Source organism: Geotrypetes seraphini, chromosome 2 (assembly GCF_902459505.1).
Source record: "Geotrypetes seraphini chromosome 2, aGeoSer1.1, whole genome shotgun sequence".
NCBI lineage: Eukaryota > Metazoa > Chordata > Amphibia > Gymnophiona > Dermophiidae > Geotrypetes > Geotrypetes seraphini.
In genome coordinates this window covers 375,654,056-375,673,509 of record NC_047085.1, presented here as the reverse complement: position 1 = coordinate 375,673,509, position 19,454 = coordinate 375,654,056, and the positions used below count along the sequence as shown (strand labels likewise).

The following is a 19,454-nucleotide window of genomic DNA, read 5'->3' as shown; positions in this document are numbered from 1 at the left end:
AGTGCTTTTTTTTTAAATTTACTTTATTTATGCAATTTTAATTATACATTCCAAGTCTACTTTGTAGAGAAATAGGACTACATATTAAATTCTAAACAGAAAGAAATGTAATACAAAGCCAATTCAGTTCAATCAAATAAATCAGCCCAAAGAATCACAATATTCGAATCTAAGATTATAGCAAAGGAAGATTACTAGTAAAGTAATTTAAATTAAAAAAAGGAATGAGCCCACAAGTTAAATTAAACACATACGTATATTACTCTAGAGCAGTGATCGCAAACTCGCGGCCCAGGGGCCACATGCAGCCCGCCAGGTACTATTTTGAGGCCCTTGCTATGTTTTTCATAATCACAAAAGTAAAATAAAACAGTTTCTTGATCATATGTCTCTTTAGCTATAAATTACAATATTATTTTTAAGACTTAGTCAAAGGAAAGATTTATAAACTATAAAGAGTTTTACCTCATGCAAAACTGTCATTTCTTTAATAAGACATTAACTATTTTTTTCTGCGGCCCTCCAAATACCTACAAAACCAAAATGTGGCCCTGCAAAGGGTTTGAGTTTGAGACCACTGCTCTAGAGAGGATCAACATCAGCTGTAACAAGAGGTGGTCTGCCACCCACAAACAACCTCTTAGTATTTTCTTGTGTATCAAAAATGCCTCAGATAACCAAATATGCATGTAGTGCGATCAATGTCCTGGTATTATCCATTTAGTTAGGCTTAAACTAACCACTATCTGGATAATATGTTGAACTGCAGTTATTCCTCCCCTAATCCAGGTCTCTTATAAGAACATAAGAATAGCCTTACTGGGTCAGACCAATGGTCCATCAAGCCCAGTAGCCCGTTCTCACAGTGGCCAGTCCAGGTCACTAGTACCTGGCCAAAACCCAAGGAGTAGCAATATTCCATGCTACTGATCCAGGGCAAGCAGTAGCTTTGCCCATGTCTTTCTCAATAACAGTCTATGGACTTTTCTTCCAAACCTTTCTTATAAGACAATATTGAACTTTATAGCTTTTAGCTTTATAGCTTTTATAGTATAATATAACCGCTGAAAATATATGGATAGAGCCGTTTTCTATTCCTAAGCACCTATTTTAATTGCCTTTGAGTATTGGGACCACTGTGATTTTATATAAAGTTAAGCAGTGTATCAAATTTAATAAAACTTTATCTATAACTGTATGTTTGGGATAGGTAGGATTTTCAGACAAGAATCCCAAATGAATGCACATAAATTTGTAGCCAGAATTATTTAGATTGATAGGGCCATCTTTACTATGATCTCAATTTGATTAATGTAATATTATATAGCTAGGATGCCACAATTATTTATGACAAGAATTGCAGACATACAGAATGTAGCAGTTTGATTAAAATTTGCAGCTCACAAATTTAGAAGAAAAAAGGAAAGTGGAACTGATGATCAGGATACAAAGTGCTTTATTAATCTTCACTCTGATGGGGATACACAAACATCTCTGTCACTGGACCCTACATGGTCCGTGTTTCAGCTACAGAGGCCTTCACTAATATGAACATGTAAAATGAATAACAACTTATGATGTGTGGTTTGTGCCAATGGACTGGAAATAGTGATGAAAAGTCAAAATGAAGAGCAAAGTAAAAGTGAAAATGTGACAAATACGTGCTTTAGGTGAAAGCTAGTCAGACTAAAGTGAAGAAGAGTAAAACTCTCATTAGAAAACAGAGGCCATCCAGAAACAGCATATGAGAGAGAAAGGGAAAGTGATAAGAGAATAGTGCCATTGCTCTGTGCTAAAATGTGAGAGGAAAAGATGGTAATACATACTGATAATTAGAATTTGTGAAGATTTTCTTTGGTTTTCCCCTGTTCTTAGTGGAACTTAGTGGTCTACTCCTTGGGGAATTTTTGTTTGTTCAGCTCACAAATTTGACAGAGTATCTCTGCTTTTTGTAGAACTACACTGGTTACCTGTTGAGGCTATGTATATTCAAACATTGTATGCTGTTTTTTTTGTAATCACGAATACCTCTACACAGATAGGAAAAAGGGGCAATGTCTGGAAAGCAGTATATACTAATTCTCAAAGTATGGGAAACAAGATTCTGGATCTAGAAGCTGTGATGGAAGAAGAGGAGTTGGATATAGTGGTGATCACAGAGACATGACTCACGGAGAATCATGACTGGGATGTAGTTATACCAGGCTATAATCTGTTCAGGAAAGTCAGGGGAGGAAGAAAAGGAGGGGGAATAGTGTTATATGTTAGTAACATAGTAGATGACGGCAGATAAAGACCTGAATGGTCCATCCAGTCTGCCCAACCTGATTCAATTTAAATTTTTTTAAAAAAAATTTTTTTTTCTTCTTAACTATTTCTGGGCGAGAATCCAAAGCTTTACCCGGTACTGTGCTTGGGTTCCAACTGCCGAAATCTCTGTTAAGACTTACTCCAGCCCATCTACACCCTTCCAGCCATTGAAGCCCTCCCCTGCCCATCCTCCTCCAAACGGCCATACACAGACACAGACCGTACAAGTCTGCCCAGTAACTGGCCTAGTTCAATCTTTAATATTATTTTCTGATTCTAAATCTTCTGTGTATAGTAACATAGTAGATGACGGCAGATAAAGACCCGAATGAAAGAACATATTAAAGCCACGCAATTGCAGAATCTGCAGGGCAAGGAAGAGGCACTGTGGATCAATTTGGAAAGAGGGAATGGCGAATATAATTACATTGGTGTGATATACAGGCCTCCTTCACAGACAAAAGAAGTGGACAGAGATTTAATCGTAGACATTCAGAATATATCTAAAAAAAGGGAAGTTTTACCAATAGGCGATTTTAACATGCCGAGTATTGATTGGGGTATCCCTATTGCGGGGTCTTCTAGAATAGTGTTTCTCAACTCGGTTCTTGAGTACCCCCTTACCAGTCAGGTTTTCAGGACATCCAACTATGAATATGTATGAAAGAAATTTGCATATAATGGAGGCAGTATATGCAAATCAAGTTTATGCATATTCATTGTGGATATCCTGAAAACATGACTGGCAAGGAGGTACTCCAGGACCAAGTTGAGAAACACTGTTCTAGAAGTAGGGAGATCCTGGATTCTCTACAAGGAGGACTGTTCTGCAGTTGATAATGGAACCCATGCGAGAAGAGGTCATACTGGACTTAGGGCTTACAAATGGGGAAAGTGTTTCTGATGTTACAGTGGGTGACCATCTGGCATCCAGTGATCACTGCATGGTACAGTTTAATATTAATAGAGAGGGCTCATTCAAAAGTAAAGATTGTAGACTTTAAAAAAACTAACTTGTTTGGATGGGGGATTACGGCAAGGAATTATCTGGATAGGAACATCTGGAAGAAGTAGAAATGCAATGGGCAAAACTGAAAGGAGTTACTGTAAAATTGACAAACTTTTTTGTGAGGCAAGTAAGTAAAAGTAAGAGGAAAAGAAGGCCGCTTTGGTTATCAAAAGTAGTAGTTGAGAAGGTAAGGAATAAGAGGTTACCTTTCATAAACTACAAAAAATCGCAGAAAGAGGAAGACAAGCAAAAAATATCTGGAAATGTTGAGAGAGGCTGATCGAGTAATCAGGAAAGCAATGATACAAATGGAAGAAAAAATAGCTGACAAGGTTAGATCCTGATCGATTTTCAAAGGGTTGTGTTCATGAGGTGCTAGCTGAATTAAAGGTAGACAAAGCAATGGGACCAGAAGGTGTATATCCAAGGGTGCTTAGAGAAGTTCTGGTGCCTCTGCTGACTGAACTTTTCAATGCTTCTCTGGAATCAGGAATGGTACCAGAGGACTGGAGAAAGCTGAAGTAAGGAAGAAATAGGCTGGCCCAGAACTTCCTCTTTGACGTCAGAATTGATGTCAGAGGGGAAGAATTGTGGGTCCGGCGCATATACGCGCCAGGCCTGGCTCGGGGAGGCAAAAAGAACAAGATCGCAACGGCAATGCTATCGACTCGTGTTGCCTTTGCGATGATCTGGTCGATCGCGATCAACCATTTGGGCATCCCTGGTTTAGGTGATGAAGAACTTATGTGCACAACAGAAGACTGGGACTTGGGTGTGATTGTATATGATGATCTTAAGGTGGACAAACAAGTTGAAAAGGACAGCGAAAGCTAGAAGGATGCTAGGGTGCAAAGGAAGAGGTATGGCCATAGGAAAAAGGTGAGACCTTATTCAGAATATTGTATACATTTCTGGAGACCGCACTTTCAGAAAGATATAAAAAGGATGGAGTCAGTCCAGAGGAAGACTATTAAAATGGTGTGCGGTCTTCGTCATAAGACTTAAAGATCTTGATATGTATACTTTAGAGCAGGGCTGTCAAATGTCAGTCCTCGAGGGCCGCAATCCAGTCGGGTTTTCAGGATTACCTCAATGAATATGCATGAGATCTATTTGCATGCACTGCTTTCATTTTATGCTAATAGATCTCATGGATATTCATTCGGGAAATCCTGAAAACTCAACTGGATTGCGGCCCTCGAGAACTGACATTTGACACTCCTGCTTTAGAGGAAATGTGGGAGATATGATAGAGACATTTAAATACCTACGTGGTGTAAATTTGCACGAGTCGAGTCTCTTTCATTTGAAAGGAAGCTCCAGAATAAGAGGGCATAGGATAAAGTTAAGAGGTGATAGGCTCAGGAATAATCTAAGGAAATACACTTTTATAGAAAGGATGGTAGATGTGTTGAACAGTCTCCCAGAAGAAGTGGTGGAGACAGAGACTGTGTCTGAATTCAAGAAGGCTTGTGATAGGCACGTGGATCTCTTAGAGAGAGGAAGAGATAATGGTTACTGCAGATGGGCACCCTAGATGGGCCATTTGGCTTTATCTGCCATTATGTTTCTATGGTGGTAAATACAATACAAACTTTATTTGTATACCGCAAATACCTATGACAAGTTAAAAGTGATTCACAAAAGAAATAAAAACAGTTTAAAAGAATAACAATAATTATAAGAAAGCTATATAATCTTACCTTAAGACATATTTTTTAATTAAATCCGTCTTTAAAGCCTCCCTAAAACATTTAAAATTACTCTCTGAGATAACTGAAGATGGCAGACTTTTCCATGATTTTGCAGCTTGATAAGCAAAAGTGGATGAAAAAAACTCTAGAATATCTAATTCTGCATACATTTGGAAATGTAAAAAAATATATATATATGTCAAGTCATGAAGAGCAACCTTATTAAAACAAGGTAAATTAATCATAGCATTTTGGTACCTATCCATAATTTTTAAACAACAAACAGAAAAACGTAAACCAAATTTTAGTTTCTACTGGAAGCCAGTGCAGCTTCTCGTATAAGTTGAAATTTTATCCCCGTTCCGTAGATCAAAAATCAGCTGAATTGCAGTGTTTTGTAATGTTTGCAATCTACAAAACAATGATCTGGGACTATTTAAATAGATTATTTTACAGTAATCTACTATTGTTAAAAAAATAAAAAATTGAACCAATAACCAAAAGTGTTGTTGTTCAAAAAACTTTCTTATGCATCTAAGCTTCAAGAATAGAGCAAAAGATTGTTTTATTACTAAATTTATATGTGTCTCTAGGGACAAGTCACAATCTAAGTAATCTCCCAAAATTTTAATGACAGAAGATACTTCATAATTGATATTATTAATTGATAATACTTTATACTGATAAATTGTATTAGGTAGATTGATCAATAATTTTGCTTTTTCCTTGTTCATCTTCAATTGAAATTTAGACATCCAACTGTCAATTAAATGCATACAACTTACTGTTCTACCCATATCATTCTCAACAATTGTACAGCGTGGAATAAGAACTGTAATATCACAGACATAAATAAATGAAAAAAAATAACTGAGCTTTTTTAAAGTGTACCCTAATAAATACAAAAATATATTAAACAATGTCAGAGATAATGGTGACCCCTGAGATACTCCATATGTTGTGGTCCAGTTATTTGAGATAGCAGATTGTATTTTGACCTTATAGCTTTTAGCTGAAAAACCACCAAACCATGATTTCATTTGAGCAACTCAGAAGACATTGAGGGGTGTTTTCGATAGAACATTTAAGTCTGACCTGGGACGTTTCCCGCAAGACATCCAAATATCAGGCGGAAGAAATGGCCATTTTGAAACCCAAAAGATGTCTAACTTTATTTTTTCGACGTCTTATCTTTTTTGGCCATTTTTGAAATGTAAGATGAAACACATCCAAAACAAGCCTTTTGAATGTAGGAGGGTCCAGCATTTTGAATGGACTGGCCACACAGACATGTCATCAGAGCAATGGGACATCTTAGAAGGCACTGGTCAGGTATACAGTACATCTCACCATAACTCCCTTATAATGTTTGATGAACCCTCTAAAACTCCCCCAAAACCTACTTTTTTGGCCTTTATTCATTTTTAAAACAGGTCTAGCCCAAAACGTTCAAATTGTGCCCTGGGTGTTTTCTAAAATGTTTATCACTATAAAACATCCAAGTGCTACGCCTACCTTAATCCTACCCAAAACACACCTCTAACATGCCTGCTTAAGATTTAGATGCACTGGAGACAAAATGACCTGAAAGATGTCTAGAAAGTCAGTTTCAAAAAAGCCCACTTAGATGTTTTGACTTGTAAGATGTCCATGTGCCGGTTTATGCTGTATTCTGTTCATATATCTTTTTTGCAAATGAGCCCTATTGGATTTACATTTCCCATATGTGTGTTTATAGATATTTTGTTTGCAAACCATTGAAAAAAGATTGGTGTACTTTGCAAATTTTTTGCAGGAAAATGAACATTACTTGAGAAGGTGGTCATAGACGGTCAACATCATCATAAGCACCTCCCATTTAGGCCAGGGTTTTCTTGGCCTAAAATACTAGCACCTAAGTCCAGTTTAGGCGCCTACTCAGAAATCACGCCCAAGGTCCACCCACAATCTATCTTTAACCACACCTACATTTGGGTAGTCACCTTGGTATAGGTATTCTACCCGAAAGTTATAGGCGCCTAAATGATTTTTTTTAAGCATTTTTAATGGATTTTAGTGGCACTTTTCAATTAACAGTTGTCACACTCACGTTCTTGAACTGCGTCGCGAGCCCACAGGATCGTGACAAATTTCTCTGGCCCGGCATGTCCCTTACCACCAAGAGACCCTTCAGGACTTTACCTGGCTTACTATTAGCCTAATAAGGGCATGCAAGGGAAGAGTCCAAGTCAGAATGCATCAAATCTTAGATTTATTATGGTTACTGGTTTCACAAAGCAAAAATGCAGGCTTCAGCTTAGCAGTTTCAAAACAAACAACCATTCACCTTTGGCAAACATAAGCTTCTCATCCAGAGACAAAACCCTCAAATCTAGTGTCCAGGTTTTGTAAGTAAAGCATAATTCAGTCCCCTGCTTCTGGACTTTCTCATTATCCTGAGACACAGTCCTCTTCACCAGAGCAGATAGTTTTAAGAATATAAGTTTAGAACATTTACTAAGCTGCTTATTCCCCAGCAGCTCTTCCAGTTCGTGGACATGTAAAGCACAGAGAAAAAAAAAATCCAAACAAAAACTGAGCAACAAAAGCAGGCAAGCATGTCACATGGTTTATCTTCAGCTCAACCTTTCCCCAAGCAAACTGTTGTTCTGTAAGTAGGCATAACATTCAGAAGCACAGGTTGTATAAGGAAAACTTAGCACAGCCAAGTCTGTGGAGAAGTTTTACTTTGGGTAGCCTTGGCTCTGGGAACGTGCAGGGCTCTCAGAACGTTTCCCTGCTGAGACGTTACTGTGATCAATTATGCACAGCTGTGGGGGAGGAACTAATTTGCTCAGCCTAGCTGCTAACAGGGAAATACCTCCAAACATTTGTTAGGCTCAAAAGTAAAGCTCTCGGGCACAAAGGAGAAAGGTACTAATCTCCTTCAAGGGCAAAACACTGTCTTCCCTGGAGGCTCAGAGATTGTAGGCAAAGACACAGCACATATCTCTCACTGCTTTTTTATATCCATTGGAAAAGCCTCAGGTCCTACCAGACTCTCCTGCTTGTCCATGGCTTCCCTTGGGTTTTGTTCCCAACTCTCAGAGGCAGAAGCCAGCTCCTCTGCATCTACTATCTGGCAGTTAGTTTCCCTAGTCTCCTTAGGTTGGGGAGAGAAAATCTCCCTTTCTCTCAGGCTCCGGCCAGCTTCCATTTTCCACAGTTCAGCCAGGTTCTCCCCTACTTGCCTCTACTCTGCTTGCCCCCCTAGTGTTCTGCACTGCCTCATTTTCAGCTGTGGAGAGACACTCCCCCTTAGTCTAGGTGGGGGAAGGGCCTTCCACATACTGGCTTGTTCCATCTGGCTAAGTGCAGGTTCCTTTCCAGCCTTAACTCTTACAGGGATAGGCTGCTGGAAAGGTAGCAATCTCCTGGCAGGCTTAAGGACAGGTTTAAACTGTGTGCAGCTTTCCAGCCTATCCTTTCCTTGCCATACCTCATCTGTTGCCAACTCTCTGTCCCAACATTAGTCAGCTAGTTCTGTAGTCAGTGATTCTACTTGGTCAGCTCTCTTGCATAGGGGTATAGTGTATTTCTTCCCTATCTCTAGGGCAAAACCCGGACCGAACTTGTGTTTGTCATAGACAAAACCCGAAATGGACTTGGGTTTGTCACACAGTGCAGATTGAACCAATTAAAAAATTGAGATACGCACCTTGATAGGTAGGCACACCAGTCTAGGCGCCTAACTCTAGGCGTCTAGATCATCTCTTATAATTGTTGTTTCAGGTTAAGTGGTTGCCAGAAGCCTAAAACCAGGGGAGAGAGAGAAAGCAAGCAGAAAGTATTTCAGTAATTCATCCTTAGAAATAGGTATGGAAAGATCTTTTATCATTTTCCTTAGGTTTTCTATGTCACTTATACATATTCCATGGTATACTATATTGCAATGGTTCTCAACCTAGTCTGTGGGGCACACCCAAACAATTGGGTTTTCAGGATTTCCACTGTGAATGCAGTTTTAATTGTGTATTTTGATCTTTAAAATTATAACTGATGTACCACAGGGGTCGGTACTCGGACCGCTGCTGTTTAATGTATTTATAAACGATCTAGAAGCAGGGACGAAGTGCGAAGTAATAAAATTTAGAGGAGTCACGACAAAAGAGGATTGTGAAGACTTACACAGGGACCTGAATAAACTAGAAGAGTGGACGACGAGATGGCAGATGAAGTTTAATGTAGAGAAATGTAAAGTCTTGCATGTAGGAAACAGAAACCCGAAGTACAGCTATACGATGGGAGGACTGGTAATGGGTGAAAGTACCCTAGAGAAGGACTTGGGGGTAATAGTGGACAAGACAATGAAACCGTCGGCACAGTGCACAGCGGCCTCTAAGAAGGCGAATAGAATGCTAGGTATTATCAAGAAAGGTATTACAACCAGAACAAAAGAAGTTATCCTGCCGTTGTATCGGGCGATAGTGCACCCGCATCTGGAGTACTGCGTCCAGTATTGGTTGCCGTGACTTAAGAAGGATATGGCATTACTCGAGAGGGTTCAGAAAAGAGCAACACGATTGATAAAGGGTATGAAAAACCTTTCATTTGCTGAAAGATTAGCGAAACTGGGGCTCTTTTCCTTGGAAAAGCAGAGACTTAGAGGGGACATGATAGAGACTTAAAAGATCATGAAGGGCATAGAGAAAGTGGAGAGGGACAGATTCTTCGAACTTTCGAAAACTACATTTGGAAAAATTAAGAGGGGACAGATTCAGAACCAATGCTAGGAAGTTCTTCTTCACCCAAAGAGTGGTGGACACCTGGAATGCGCTTCCAGAAGGTGTGATAGGACAGAGTACGGTATTGGGGTTCAAGAAGGGACTGGATGATTTCCTGAAGGAAAAGGGGATAGAAGGGTATAGATAGAGGTTTACTATACAGGTCCTGGACCTGATGGACCACTGCGTGAGCGGACTGCTGGGCACAATGGACCCGTGCTGCTTCCCGCAAGAGCGGGACCAGGCAGGCAGCCTGGTGCACCGCTATGCCACGAGAGACCAAAAGAGGAGGCAGTCGCATCTGCCATTCTCGGCAGAAGCGGCAGGGACCAGGCAGCCAGCATCCCTTGTGGGGGGGGGGGAAGAAGGAAGAGGGCCGACAAGAAAGGGAGGGTGGCAGCATTAAAATCAGTTAATGGGGGTGGGGGAGAGAGTGCTATGGATATTCGCTCCATTAGACGGACCCTTATTTCCACCCACTTTTGGGGGGGAAAAGTGCATCTAATGGAGCGAACAATATGGTATGTGTCTTTTCTCTTGAGGAAAATCAAATGTTGCTTCATAGAGATCATTCTAAGATTTATCCACCATAGAGGAAAGAAAGGGATGGTTGAACAGAAAACAATATGGTACAAGTTCAAATTCCAGTCTCTCAAGCGAAAAGGTTGGGGGGGTATGGGAAGTAACAGGCCTTCTCCCTCTGATATAAAGTAGGGGAGAAGGATTCAGTAGGCAAGTTGGGGGGGAACGGTAGATGGATGCAGAAGGTATGGCAATAGAGTAGAGAATATGGGAAATGGAAATGCTGAACTCTTGGTGGCAGATGCAAAACTATGCCTGATATTCCAACTGAATAATCTCTTTTTAACATTTTATGTTGTATATTCATGTTTACAAATTCACAAGGTGACATTGTACATTTCAGATTTTGATGGACCCCTGATTCAGGCAGACATGCCAAAATATAGCCCTTGTTGGGTCCTTTTGGGTATAATATACAGTACATGTCTTATTTTCACTAAATATGTTGGCTGTGTTAACATTACCACAGTAAGACAAATTTGTTCTGGTCATCTCTGTTTCTTTGTTGTTTTGTGCAGCATTCTTTTCTCCTTTGTGTTTTTATGGATGAGGGAAACCAAAATTGGAATTTTATGGCATTTGATATGCTCACATCCTCAACTTCAGTTGGATGGATATATGGGGAAAATATCTCAAATGAGTCTGAATTAACGCTTCGCATAAATTTGGAAGTCCTTTGGATTGGAGAACCCTTCAACCAAAGAGGGCACCTAGTTATTCGATTTCTTGATAGTTATAGCATTAATGTTAATAATAATAAATAATTGAAGAAAAAACTTTTCTAAATGAAATCTATTGGTGGAATACGATATGTCTATATCAAGGATATAAAAGTGTTGCAGAGGAAAACAGAACTATACCTAGAACTAGTCAACAGCTGGGAGACACGTTGGATAATTTTATATTGTTGGTTGGTTTATTTATTGTTCACCCAAGGAGGTATAGTTCAACATAAAACTTGCAATTTTGTTAAAAGCATAATAGTAGTAAAAATACCAAATATAAATACAATGAATAAGGTAAATTCAAAATCAGTGACTTGCAACTTATTAATAGGACTACCATGAAACAATTCAAAAATACAGTATACTTAACAGCACTGAAATTCAAATAAGAGAGGTATAATATATATTAAAAGGGATACATAATACTTATGAAGCATCTAATAAGCACAAATCAGAACATTCAAATAACATAGATATGGTTCTAATGTTTTCTATAATATAGCGCATCCTATAGCCGAGGGGTCAAATGCAGATTTTAGATGGGGACAAGGTGGTTGGTGCAGAATGTTGGGATAAACAGATGGGAGGCTAAAGTTGTTTATACATAACGTGACCATTTATTTTTTTCATCAAAACGGGACATCTATTAATTATCAGCCTCCCCAATCCTGCCACAATCCCACCTTAGCCCCATCCCCAATTTCTTCCATTCATTTTTCTTGTACATATAATATCTTAATTCATAATGGTAAACATAAAATTTTAAAAAACCACAAAGCACACTATACTCAGAGAAAATGTTAATTATCATTTATATTTGGGGGGTTTTCAAAGATGTCAAGGCAGATGACTTTAAAATATGCAATGTTTCCTCAGTAACTATAGAAAAATAGACATATATAGTGCAAAATATAGACAGCAGATATAAATTTTCAAAACTGACACATTTTGATCACTAAATTGAAAATAAAATCATTTCTGCTATCTTTGCTGTCTGGTGATTTCATGAGTCTCTGGTTGTGTTTCCTTCTGACTGTGCATCCTTTCTTTCATTTCTTTCTTTCTGCACTCAGGCCCAACAATTGTCCCTTTCTATTCCCTCCCTCCTTCCTATGTCCTTAGTGCCCCTTCCCGTGTCCTTAGTGCCCCCAGTGCCTCCTTCCTATGTCCTTAGTGCCCCTTCCTGTGTCCTTAATGCCCCCAGTGCCTCCTTCCTATGTCCTTAGTGCCCCTTCCCATGTCCTTAGTGCCCTCAGTGCCTCCTTCCCATGTCCTTAGTGCCCCCCAGTGCCTCCTTCATATGTCCCCCTCGCTGCCTTCCAGCCTTTGTTCCACCCCCTCCCTCGAAACCAGCCTGCTTGCTGTGCCAAAGCCTGCCTACCTACCTCCCTGTCACGCCTGCCTCCCTCCCTCCTGCGCTGATTCAAACCCCTGTCTGCCCGCTGCCGCTGCACCTTCTTCTTGCCGCCCAGAAGCCTTCTTCCCGACGTCAATTCTGACATCACTTCTGCCTGGCTGGCCCGGAATTTCCTCTCTGACGTCAGAATTGACATCGGGAAGAAGACTTCTGGGCGGCAAGAAGAAGGTGCAGTGGGCGGACGGGGGATTGAATCGGCACTGGAGGGAGGAGAAGCGATCACCTGTCCTATTATCACCGCACATAGCTTCGGGACGCTGTCCATGAAAACGGGACATTTTGGCATCCCAAAGTGGTGGGTCAGGACAACGAGACGGCCGGTCCAATACCGGGATGTATGGTCGCCTTATATATACAGTTAAATAAGGTATAGGGAGCTGATTTAGTGTGTTTAGTAAGCTAGTTTGGGTGCAGAATGAGTATATAATCAATCATCTATGTATTAAAGGCTTGGGGAAAGAGCCAGGCTTTCACCTGCTTTCTGAAGTAAAGAAAGTTTTGAGTTAGATGTAACCCCTCTGGAAGTAAATTCCAGAGAACGGGAGGCTGGCGAGTATCACATCTTATAATTTCTTTTGATGATGGTACAGATAGTGATGCTCCTTCAGAGGACCTCAGAGGTCTTGATGATATATAAATGTTTAACTTGTTCTTTAAATTTTCTGGCTCATTTTGCCTGTGGACATTGAAAATCAAGTATAGAGATTTTAATTTATCCCTGTAAGGTACTAGTAACCAGTGTAGTTTGTGCAGGAAGGGTATGATGTGGTTGCACCTCTTGCACCCTTCTATCAGTCGTGCTGCAGCATTCTGAATTAGTTGCAGCTGATGCAAATTCTGTTTTGGTTAGGCCAGTATACAGGGCATTGTAGTAGTCTGGTCATGATGTTATTGTGGCTTGGGCTATTGTGGTCAGAGTTGTCTTTTCAGTACACTTCTTCCTCCGTATTTGCGAATTCTGTATCTACGGATTCGGTTATTTGAATTTTTTTTCATTTTTTGGGCTATTTTTAGCCCTGTAAGCCCCCCCCCCTAAGCCTTACCTGGTGGTGTATCGGGTTTTCAGGCAGGAGCGATCTTCCCTCGCTCCCGCCCCGTGCAGTTCGCTCACAGGAAATGGCTCGAGAGACTACGGGAGCTCAAGGCAGCCATTTCTTGTGAGCGATCTGCATGAAGCAGGAGCATGGGAAGATCGGTCCTGCCTGAAAACCCGCTAGACCACCAGGTAAGACTTAAGGGGGGCTTACAGGACTAAAAATAGCTGGGGGATAAGGGCAGAACCGGCCCGAATATTATTTGCGGTTTTTCCATATTCACGGACCGGCTCTGCCCCTAACCCCCGCGAATACGGAGGGGGAAGTGTATATGGGAAGAAATTATGTAGCTGCTGAAGACGATGGAGACAATTTTTAAAGGTAATTTGAATTTGCAGGATCAGAGTGAGTGACAAGTCTAGCAGTATCCCGAGATTTCAGAACTATGATTTTAGGGAGAGTTCATACTTCCCAAAAGATATTTTGAAGTCAGGTATTTGTCCTCTTGTGTTAGGAATCCAAAGAATCTCTGTGTTTCTTGGATTCAGGTAGTTTGTTGTTGTTTGCCCATTCCTGAGTTGTGGTTAGGCAGGCAGGCAGTTTACTCAAAGCTGTGGGTAGATCTGGTTCAGTGGGTATGCACATCATCAGCATAGATACAGAATTTGATTTATTTTACTAAGGAATATGCGAAACATGACCATGTTGCGATTAAAGGTTGGGTAATTATTCTGATGAGCTGTATTTCAAAATTAATAAACAAAACCTGAACTCAAACTGACAACCATTCTTCAAAGATTGCATAGAACTGAGACACTGGCTAATTGGAATTCACAGGCTTACTTCAAATATTGGGTGTGCAGTGAAGTTTGACTGTGAATGAATTGCAGGTTCAGAAAATTAAACTGAGTTTAGCAGTCAGATTGTGTATTACATCTGTCTTCTAACTTTGAGCAAACCTGCAATCTAATTACAACAGCCGGAGGCACTGACACTACTTTAGGGGTTTCATTCACTTGCTAGAGTCAGACACACTAAGAGAAAGTTTATAATACCTGTTCTATAAACATGTTTTATAACATATGCACCTATGTGCCTTTGTAAATTACCCCACCAGAAAATCGGTGTAAACATCTATACCTCTTTTCTGAGGCAAATTCTTTTAGTTTCCTAGGTTTGTTGGTATACGTACAGTACATATTTGATAACTACATATGCATGTAGGAACTTTGCCCAACCTCTGCCCTTCCCCCTATAGCAGGGGTCTCAAAGTCCCTCCTTGAGGGCCGCAATCCAGTCGGGTTTTCAGGATTTCCCCAATGAATATGCATGAGATCTATGTGCACGCACTGCTTTCAATGCATATTCATTGGGGAAATCCTGAAAACCCGACTGGATTGCGGCCCTCAAGGAGGGACTTTGAGATCCCTGCCCTATAGCTTGTAAAACATACATGCAATACACAACAGTAATAATACTTTAATGTCTGAATACCTACATATGATTTTAGAAGAATCTATTACACTTAGCAAATTCTTCTAATATTTCCCCCACTCTAATTGTCTTAAGAAGACTTCTGTCGAATATTTGAACAATATGCCATACCTTCAAATGCAAATTTTTATTGTCGGTAGTTGATAAAATTATAAGACTACTGCTACTACTACTTATCATTTCTATAGCGCTGCTAGACATATGCAGCGTTATATATTAAACATGAAAGAGACAATCCCTGCTTAATAGAGCTTATAATCTTATTAAAAGAGACAAATGGGACAAATAGAGGTTACAAAATTTCTCACAGAGGGAATGATGAAACAGACATGGGTACTTTACAAATGAGTAGGAGTTAGGAATTAAAAGCAGCCTTGAAAAAGTGAACTTTTAGCCTAGATCTGAATACTGCCTGAGACGGAGCTTGATGTACTGACTCAGGCTGTCTATTCCAGGCATATGGTGCAGCAAGATAGAAGAGACCAGAGTCTGGAGTTAGCAGTAGAGGAGAAGGGTACAGATAAGAGAGAGACTTACCCGATGAACAGAGTGGTCTCCCTTTTTTTGTATTCTTTTCTTTAAATTTGTAGTTCTCCCACCTTTCCTACCTGTTTCTATTAGTCAAATGTTTGTTCAATGGAAATCTGTCAAATTATGTCTCTCTCCTTTTAATATAACTTTTAATATAACTGGAGGAGTTGCCGTACAGTGAAAGATTAGAGAAACTGGGCCTTTTCTCCCTCGAACAGAGGAGATTGAGAGGGGACAGATCGAAACATTCAAGGTACTGAAGGGAATAGACTTAGTAGATACGGACAGGTTGTTCACCCTCTCCAAGGTAGGGAGAACGAGAGGGCACTCTCTAAAATTGAAAGGGGATAGATTCCATATGAACGTAAGGAAGTTCTTCACCCAGAGAGTGGTAGAAAACTGAAATGCTCTTCCGGAATCTGTCATAGGGGAAAACACCCTCCAGGGATTCAAGACAAAGTTAGACAAGCTCCTGCTGAACCAGAATGTACGTAGATAGGGCTAGTCTCAGTTAGGGTGTGCTGGTCTTTGACCAGAGGGCTGCCGTGTGAGCGGACTGCTGAGCACGGTGGACCACTGGTCTGACCCAGCAGCGGCAATTAATAATAATAATAATTTGTTCTTATATACCGCCATACCAAAAGAGTTCTAGGCGGTTCACAACAACTGGGTAAGTACATAAAATACAGATGAAATACAACAGATTGGAATAATAAAATTTAACAATAATCATAATGCATATTACAATATAATGCCAATGAAATACATTAGAAGTAAAAGAGTGCAGATGAAATACCCTCTAACAGGCAAGAAAATAATGCATGTAATCCAAATAAAATGTCAGCTGAATCTAAACTAGTTAAGAGTTAAGAAAGAAAGCAATTGAAAACTAACCTAACCAACAAGTTGATACATATAATGCAGATAAAAATACATCAGTTAGATCTAAATAGACTTGTTAAAAAATAGCAATGCATTAAGATACCAACCTATCAAAAAGTTGTGTTTTTAATAATTTTCTAAAAGCAAAGTAAGAGGAGACCTCTAGAATAATTTTTCCAAACCATGAATTCAGTTTCTTATGTTCTTATGTAAAACACTTAGAAATCTTGATTTGCATTTAATCAAAATTGTAATAAACTTGGCAACTTGAGAGCTAGGAGAAATACTGAGGAGCTGCAGAGTGAATGTTTTGGTAAGTCAGTAAGAGGAGTTTGAACTGTATGCGGAAATGGATAGGGAACCAATGAAGTGACTCGAAGAGAGGGATAATGTGAGCATATTGACACCGGTGGGATATAAGTCGTGCAGCAAAATTTTGAATGGATTGAAGGATTTAGTGGAAGGCCTGTGAGAAACAAATTGCAGTAATCTAGGCAAGAGGTATAAGAATGTGGATAAGGGTTTTAGTAGTGTTATTAGAAAGGAAAGGTAAGATTTTGGTGATGATGTAGAGAAAAAAAATGACAAGTTTGACTTCTCTCTCTTTCTTTATCTGCACAAATCCAACAGACCGTTAAAGCCTATCTTCTCTCCAATGCATGCTCTCAGGATTAGCGGGTAGCGCAATTGGTATCTTGGAAAACAAGAATATCCCTAATGTTAATTTTTTCTTTCTTTGATCAATTTAATGTATTTCTCCCCTTGAACCCTAATTTTATGTATAATGTGTGGGTTATTTTTGTACATTGTATTGTTATTTTCTTATGTTTTAGATTATAAGCTGTCCTGAAGGTTCTCCCTAGAACGAGATAGAAAATTTTAAATAAACTTGCAAAGATGACTCTGACATTGCAAGTTGATGAGACAGGGAGGATGAAAGTGTTATTCACAGAAATAGAAAATGGGAAAAGGAGAGGTGGGTTTAAGAGAAAAAGGTGATAAGCTCAGTCTTGGTCTTGGCCATGTTCAGTTTTAAATGGTGGTGAAACATCCAGTCAACAATGTCGGACAGACAGGTTGAGGCTTGGACCTGGATTCCAGTAGAAATTTCTGGTGTAGCGAAGTAGATACTGAAAACCACGGAAGGAGATCAGAGCACCGAGGGAATGAGTATAGTTGGGGAAAAAAGAAGAGATTCCAAGACAGAGACCTGAGATACACTGATTGATAGTGGGCTAGCAGTGGAGGAGGCTCCACCACTGCATGCACTAAAAATACAATGGGAGAGATAAGAAGAAAATGAAGAAAGAACAAAGCCCTGAAATCCAAGTAAGGGCAGCATATCAGGAGCAGGTGGTGGTCAACAGTGTGAAAAGCAGCAGATAGATTGAGAAGGATGAGGATAGAATAGAGAGGCCTTTGGATCTGGCCAGCCACAGGTCACTGGAGACTTTGGCAAGGGTAGCTTCTGTGGAATGCAGAGGGCAAAAGCCTGATTAAAGTGGATCAAGAATAGCTGGAGATGAACAAAAGTCAAGACAGTGGCGGTGAACAACATGTTCAAGTAGCTTGGATAAGAAAGGGAGGAGGGAGATGGGGTGATAGTTGGAAGGGCAGGTAGGGTTCAGTGAGGGTTTTTTGAGGAGTGGTGCAACAAAGGCATGGTTAAATACATCAGGAATAGTTGCAGTAGAAAGTGAAAGATTGAGGATACGACAGATAGAAGGGATGACAATAGGTGAAAAATTGCTGATTAGATGGGTGGGCATAGGATCAGAGGAATAGGTAGTGAGTTCGTAGGAGAAAAGAAAATGTGTTGTTTCCTCTTCAGTGATTTCAGAAAAGGGTGGCAGGGGATGAAGGAAGGTTGGCAGAATGGACTGGAGGAAGGAGAGGTGAGGTGACCTGGTTGAGAACTCAAGGTTAATCTTGTGAACCAGCCGTCATCTTGGAAGAAAAGGGGGATTGGAGGTGAGGCCACTTTGAGTAGGAAGTTCAGTGTGGCAAAGAGATGGCGAGGATTGGAGCCAAGAGAGTCAAATGGTGTAGTCTTGTCTGGCAAGTGAAAGATTAGACAGGAAGGAGGTAAGCAGGAATTTGAAATGTATGAAATCAGCATGAGTATGGGTTTCAGCAGACCGTACACAGGAACATAAGCAGCGGATTTTAGAGGTCAGCCAGGACTGGGGTTTGGTATGTCTTACAGAACATGGAATGGTAAGAGTGAAGGTATCTAGAGCAGAGGAGAGAATTGTATTATAGGAAGAGACAACCTCATTGACAGACTTGCATAACATCGTGGTTGAGAAGAGGGATGAAACAGTGATAGAGAGAGTGCAAGGGTCTATCACCTGAAGATTCCTAAATTTATTGATGGAGATTGACCAGGTCTGGGTGGGAGGGTGATGAATTGTGAAAGTTATCAGATGATGGTCAGAGAGGAGAAGAACTGAGGTGCAGAAACTGGCAATAGAGCAGTTGGAGAAGAAAAAATCAAGGCAGTAGCCATTCTGGTGCATAGAGGTCGTGGAGCACATCTGTGGTTTAAATAGGTAGATTTTCAAAGCTGTTGGAAGTTTTAAAATGTAGCATACTGGAAATGTAAATCTTTTACGTCATATGACAAAGCCCATAATTGAACATATTCCTCTTATTCCTGTTTTTCAGCAACTCTACAGAAAGAAGCCAGGGTTGGCTATTACCCATGCAAAGACTGGCCAAAACATGGACAAGAACAGATATAAAGATGTTCTGCCTTGTAAGTATTCAAAACACATTCAGTTTTGAGTGATAATACCTATAGCACATTTTTTCCACTATCTTTAATCAAACCCAGCATTCTTCAGCTTGTAAAATCCATGCAGAAAAACCTGCAAGAGTGAAAAATTCAATCTATATTTTTTGCAAAATTAAACCATATAGTGCTACAGGGCCCAGGCCCAAAACTGCACATTTTACAGTTCATTCTTGCTTCCTCTCTAAGCAGAGGTCTATCACTACTAACCTTTAGATA

The 19,454-nt window shown here is 40.1% G+C and overlaps 1 protein-coding gene across 4 annotated transcripts in view; it reads left to right on the top strand.

The window, feature by feature from the left end:
• PTPN3 (protein tyrosine phosphatase non-receptor type 3) overlaps positions 1-19,454 on the top strand; it is a 710,747-nt gene that overhangs the window by 562,588 nt on the left and 128,705 nt on the right. For all 4 annotated transcript variants that reach the window (XM_033930629.1, XM_033930631.1, XM_033930630.1 and 1 more), the window contains one exon: positions 19,109-19,199. In XM_033930629.1, the coding sequence (XP_033786520.1) occupies positions 19,109-19,199 (91 nt within the window). The remainder of the gene's footprint in view (positions 1-19,108; positions 19,200-19,454) is intronic.